Source organism: Pteropus vampyrus, unplaced genomic scaffold, assembly GCF_000151845.1.
Source record: "Pteropus vampyrus isolate Shadow unplaced genomic scaffold, Pvam_2.0 Scaffold291, whole genome shotgun sequence".
NCBI classification, from domain to species: Eukaryota; Metazoa; Chordata; class Mammalia; order Chiroptera; family Pteropodidae; genus Pteropus; species Pteropus vampyrus.
In genome coordinates this window covers 964,372-970,745 of record NW_011889072.1, presented here as the reverse complement: position 1 = coordinate 970,745, position 6,374 = coordinate 964,372, and the positions used below count along the sequence as shown (strand labels likewise).

At 64.6% G+C, this 6,374-nt stretch overlaps 1 protein-coding gene across 1 annotated transcript in view; it reads right to left on the bottom strand.

Annotated features, from left to right (window-relative positions):
* Nucleotides 1-3,328, bottom strand: part of NEU4 (neuraminidase 4) — a 17,834-nt gene extending 14,506 nt beyond the window's left edge. The window contains exons 1-2 of the mRNA XM_011376296.1: nucleotides 3,293-3,328; nucleotides 353-362 (exon numbers count right to left, since the gene is read on the bottom strand). Coding sequence (XP_011374598.1) covers nucleotides 353-362; nucleotides 3,293-3,328 — 46 coding nt within the window. The remainder of the gene's footprint in view (nucleotides 1-352; nucleotides 363-3,292) is intronic.
* Between the last annotated feature and the right edge of the window lie 3,046 nt (nucleotides 3,329-6,374).

Sequence of the window (6,374 nt, the reverse complement as noted above, 5' to 3'; positions counted from 1 at the left end):
CACACACACACACACGCCCCTGTGGCCCTGCCCAGCTAATCAGATGCAGACAAACATTCTCCTCAGTGGCACTACAGATGGAACAGAACCCAATGTCCGAGCACCATTCAGTGTCAGCCGACCTGAGCTAGAATCTGTAGAAACAACGCTGAACCCGATTTCTAGAGCTTTCACGTCACCCCCACGAAACCCAGCACCACAGATCAAAGGATCCTGGAGGCCCCAGGCCACACCCGGTCACCTGCCCTGCCCTCTCTCTCCTCGGTGGGCCCATAGCTGAGGGGAGCAGGAGAGTGGGCTGCAAAGACTTCTGGACACGGACCGCGGCCTTTCAGAATCTTCCTCGGCTCACCCGGGGCTCCCTGTGGGACCCACAGTCATCAGATAACGCCGTGCCCTCAAAGCGTGGTTCTGCTCACCCACCCGTCCGTCACCCCTTCGTCCGATCCTCACCGAGCCCGAAGTGCACTGCCGAGCATGAGGGTGAACGGAGGGCATGAGTGCAGAGCAGACGGTTAATTAGCAGAAGCCCGGGACGAGACCGAACAGTTACTCAGGGCTCCCTGTCTACAAACAAGCACTCGCAGGCGAGGCCGCATCATCAGGAATCCAGGCACCCCAGGACCCTGTGCAGCTCAGCCTGAGGAAGAGAGGTCAGGAGCCCGCCTCAGACGATCAGCACGAGGCCAGACACAGGTCTCCCCAAGGCCAAGGGCAGCTCCCAGCGCTGAAGCCCCACAGTGCCCAGGCGGAGGCCATGGGCCAGCAAGTTCGGCACACAGAGCCACCATAAAAAGGCCAAACCGAAAACAAACAGGGACGGGTGCCAGACGTCCAAACCCAGCATCCCCAGGCAACAGAGGGAAGGAGTGTGGGCCACTCTCCACCCAAGGGCTTTTAAAAAAGGCCACATCGTTGCTACCTGCGGGAAAACGTGGCCGCAGATGCCTGCCCCCTGCCACTGTCCCATCAAGATGCCACCCATCCACCACCCGTTGACTCAGGAATGACAGGCCCTTGCTTTGACCAACAGAATATGCCAGCGGCGATGCTTCCCAGGCTGGCCTGAAGGTCACACGGGCTCTGCCTCTGCTCCCGGGCACATGCCCAAGATGGCCCCCCAGGGCAGCCGCTGTATCACTGAGAGAGAAAGGCCGTGAGGGGGGACAGGGGCCCCAGCCAGAACCAGCCCCTCACTGCCAAACTCAACGCAGCCACTGGGGGACGTGCCAGGCGGGGCAGCAGAGGGGGCCGCTGAGCCCTGTGACGCAGCGTGGCCCCACTTCCAGCAGCTGGGTCTCGGGAGATTGGTCACACAGATAGCTGATGAGAAGGGACCCAGCAGGGTCAAGTCCCCACCCCCCACAGGGACCGCTGACCCTCCTCCCAAACTCGCGCTGCTCCCTGTGAAGCCAGTTCGGTGGGTCTCATGTCGGTGCAGGGGCTGCAGCCCGCACTTCACAGAGCAGGGTAGGGTGCGACAGCACACGCGTGAGACAGACATAGGCCATGGGAGAATGACACGGGGCGCAGCAGGACCCTGACTACCTGACAGTGAGCGGTGGCGGCCGCATGGCAGCAGGGTCCAGCACCGAGGACTCCTGTCACCCATCACCCAGGGAAGGAGCCACCGTCCGGCCAGCAGGGGCCTGGGAGTCCTGCTGCCCGCTCGTGGAGGGGGTCTCAGGGGCAGGTGGCAGCCCCCACAGCCACCTGGTCACACGGTCTTCACGGGCACAGCTCCCACAGAGCCGAGTTTCTGCCAGAACGCAGCTCCCCGCAGCGAATGTCCGAGACCAGGGCTGGGGACGTTTGCATGGCCAGCCAACAGCTTCTATACAGTCACAGCTTCACAGCCTTGAGCTGGGGTCACAGCAGCAACAGGAGCCTGGGGAGATACCCCCAGATTAGGGGTTGCCCAGAGCCTTGAGGCAGCTGAGGAGTGTCTGTGCCCAGATCCACCACAGGCCAGGGGACTCACGGAGACGCCGCAGCCCCACCGGCTCTACACAGCTCTCTGACGGCCCAGGGCCACGAGGCTGTCTGCCCAGCCACCCTGCCCACGGTCAACCCTCCTGACCCCATGGCCCTCAAGCGTGCCTGTCTGGCTGAGGCTGCCCCCCCCCGCCCCGCCCCCGGCCCCAGGGCAGGGCTGGGCCCAGTGAGAGGAGCCTGCAAACATGGTCAGTGCCATCTGGGCTTGGGGACGGGGATTCAGTGTGGTCAAAAGGACTCAAGAGCCCCCTCCTTCAAGGACTTAGAGCTCGACTGTGAGCCTGAGACACTCAGAGTGGCCACTGCCTGGCCTTGTGTCAGGCCGGCCACCCCCAGCCCCTCACCTACGTGGGCACAGGGCGCGGGGCCAGCAGCGAAAACTGGGCTTGGCCCCAAGGAGTGACCCACAGCCTACACGCTTCCTCCTCACCGTGTGCTGACATCATCCACGGGGTGGGGGGTCACCTGGACCTTCCCTCATCTCGGCTGGACTCCTGGAGACTCTGTCCTCACGCTCATGTCTCTGAAGAAGGTGGTCATGCCCACCCGGGGCCCTTGGGGGTGGTGGGGATGGGTGGAGAGGAGGGTATCCAGAGGCACAGAATCGCCCCGCAGCATGTGGGGTGAGGCAGAGAAGGAAAATGCAAAACATCTCCAGAGCACGCCGGCCTCCTCCCAGCCTCGCAGGTCTGTCTACGACGGGAAACGGCCATCTGTTGCCCAGAGCCGACAGGGATGGCGCCCGGGCCTGTGAAGGGGGCTCGCCCTCAGTCACTCGGGCCCCCAGCAGGCCCCCTAAAATGCACACACGGGAAACTGACCCCAAAAATGTCAGGGGCCCAGGCTGGGGCCTCAACCAGCACCATAAAGCTTGCGAGGTGCTGCAGATGTAGGGTCCTGGCCACAGGAAAGTGACTGTAGAACTGAGGCCAGAAGGTCCCACGGCTCCAGCAGCCACTGACCCAGGCCTTCAGCCCAGACTCCAAAGCAGGGTCTCCTAGCGCCTGGGCCCCGCATCCCCCGGACGCTCAGGACCAGCCCTGGGGATGCGGTGAGTCCAGGGAAGCGTTAGTGGGCAGCAGCCCCAAACCCACGGCGACCTCCTTTTAAAGACAAAGGCGGGACAGCTCCTTTCTGCCGGGCTCTCGGGGCACCCAAGGATTAAAGCGCTGTGTTGCCGCCTCACCTCTGCGTGTGGCCCAGGGACACAGCAGCGGGCAGGTGGAAGTCCAGGCAGCAGCGCACAGGCTGGATGCGGCGCCCTGCCAGGCACGAACCGCACTCCCAGGACACTCACCTGCCGGCTCAGGTGTGAGGCCACACCCTCTACCATCGCCCTAATCAGAGGGACTAACGCTGGGTTCCCATGAAGCACAGGACCTGCCCGGGCCAGCTGGCACTGGGCAGGGAGCAGCTGCTTCCTCGGCCCCGCTTCCCGAGGGGCCCCAGGGCAGGCTTGGAGGGAGCTGTGGGCAGCGTCAAGGGCCTCTGGATCCCCAGCTCAGGGTGGGACACAAGGCCCACGTGTCAGATGAAGACAGCCAGTCAGCAGCCTGAGGAATAAGGGAAATACACCCCCGAATCCGAGAGCTTTCCTCCCTGTTTCTTCTGAGGGGCTCGCTTTACACTGGGAGGAAATTCACTGTCTCTTGCATCTTGGGCCAGAAACAAACTTTCAAAAGAGGACACTGCTGTTGATAATAAACAAAAACCTAAGTAGATTTTACCGCATGAAAGTTCATTTCTTTTTTCAAGATATAAATACAATCCGAAGACAACAGAGGAGGACACGTCCGCAGGGCAGTGCCGGAGCAAGCGGAAGGACCAGCAGCCGGCAGGGCCAGGGCCCCCGGGCCCCTGCCTGCCCCGGGCCTCACCCGGACAAGGCTGCGGCGCCCACGTCTGCCGCGGGGGTGCTCCTGGGGCCCCCCGAGTCCCTGTCCCCAGACTGGCCCGAGCCCAGCACAGCCCCCTGCCCCGGCCAGTGACTGGGCAGCACTGGGGTGGGCTGAGGGTCCCGCGGGAGCAGGCCAGGCTCTGCCGCTGCCAAGCCCCTTCTGACCGCTGCCTGCCAGGCCTGAGAGGCCGCTGCTGCCAGGAAACCCACCCCCTCTGCCGGGGGCACTTAGCCCAGCACACGGGGCACCGTGTGCTCCGGCCACTGAGGATGGAAAGGCATCTGTACCCTCAGGACTGCCTTGACCGGTGGGGGGCCCACCCGGGCTGGGGGGCGGGGTCTGGGAAGGTCCGGCTTTGGGGCAGCTGGAGCTGCTACCTCATATTCTACTTCTAAAATGGGAGTGGGTGGGGAGAGATGAAGACGAGAACCTCTGAGGACAGACGAGTTTGGGGGGACGGTGGCCTCCAGCAACCCGGGCAGCACGGCCAGTGACCTTGCAGCTCGACAGCCGGGCTGGCAAAGCGCAGACGGTGACGCTGTCAGCCAGCACTCTGCCCCCGATGCCGCGTGACGACGCGCCCTCCGCTGTGAAGGGCCTGCGGTGGCCGCAGCTCCACGCCGTCTGTCCCTGCCAGCTGCTGCTTCTGGGTCTAAGCGGCCACCAGGACACCCTCTCCCCGCACCAGGCAGTGGGAGGCCGTGGGCACTCACATGTCACTGGCTGCCAGAGCCACTCAGCCAAGCCCGAGGCCCAGGGGAAGGGTGCCACGCACCACGAGGCCACAGGCCACGGTCAGCCCTCCCACACGGAGCCTTTCACGGCTTGCCACACCCTCGACACGGGCCAGGTGACGGCGTATGGCGGCCACTCCAAGCAGCTGCTGGGGCTGAGGTGGCACCAGCACAGGTGACAGATGTCTCCACATGGAGACAGGGCCCTGGAGACACTGACCACCCGTGGCCCAGGGAGGGTGCTCGCTGACCGGGGGCGCGGCCTCGATGCCCCCACCTCTCTCGCCCTGCTAGTCCCCACCCCAGTGTGACCGTGGCCACACCGCATAAGGTCCGATTCTCAGCATCTGCTGCAGGGACCAGGAGAGGGGACAGCAGGGAGGGGAGCCGGGAGCCGGGCCCACCAGGGCCCACCGAGGAAGCCCCTCCCTCATGCAGCCCTGCGCCCGGGGCAATTCCAGAATGTCACGGTGACTATCATGGTGACTGCTGCCCCCACAGGGCAGGGAAGCAGGGCCCGAAGCTCCCCGGAGAGTCTACCCAAGGGACAGAGTGTGTCCAGCCTGCGTGCCCCTACTTACCATCCGGGGACAGCCGCGTCCCCACTGCCTGAGCCGCCTGGGGGCCTGGACCATTGCCAGGAGGAGCCTGCCCTCCCCAGTCCTCTGAATCTGAGGGCCTTGAGCTGAGGGGGGTGGGGTGGGGTGCTGAGGCCAGCTGAGCACACCCCAGACCTCATGGGGGTCAGGGAGGAGATGGAAGGGTGGCCAGCGACTGTGTCCAGCATAGGCGCTGTCGCCAGTGGCGTCAGGATCAGGGGTCAGGCACATTGTCCCGTGACCTGCCAGCTCCGCCTCTCCACAGGCCAGCATCTGGTGGCCGCCCTCAGGAGCCCTGTGGGCCCCTTGACTCCTGACTCTTCCACTGAGGCCCCTGGGTCCACCATCAGCGCCCGAGTCCAGAGCTGCAGGGCAGCTGCTCCCGGCAGGCTCGGACCAGGCGCCCGCGCCCAGCGCATCCCGGGCGGCCTCCTCGCTCCCGTCCCCAACCTGCTCCCCGCGCTGAGCCCACAGGCCCGCACTGTCCACCCCTCCCCCACAGCTCGGCCCCTGGCCAGGGCCTCCTCCCCACTCCCTGGCCCCCTCCGGGTGGCACCTGGGGGCGCTCTCATGTAACCTCTTCTCACATGGCAGCAGCTTAGTGGTTTTAAAGCAAAAGCCATAAGCTTTCCCTAATCCAGACACAATGGCCTTCCCTCACAGCCCCAGCGCGTTCCAGATCTGTCCCCACCTGGGGGAGGCGGCTTCTGGAGGGCGTGGTCTCAGGCCTCCCACACCCATGGTCCCGGCTCCGGGCTGGATGGGACACAGGCTGTGCGTTGCTGACACTCCGACTCTGCCGCTCCTCTTGTCACGTGACACCTCGCGTGCTGTGTGCCCTGACGGTGCGGGGTCACTGCGCTTTGCTCAGACGCGCACGTGCTGGCTTTCCTGAGACCCGGGGCTGCTGGGAGTGTTTCCTGCAGGCACGAGAGCACAGGGCCCGAGCCCACGGGTCTGCGTGTCATCCAGGCAGGTTTAGACGTCCTGCCTTTGGGGTGCACGTTTCATCGTCATACGCAATTAGCCCAGCCCCGGCTTCCGTCCAGCACCCACTTTACTAGGCTGTGTGTGTTTCGAGCCACCGTGGACTTTAAGGCAACACGGAAGAGAAGCCGTGGGTGGGGGAGGACGGGAACCCCCCAGCC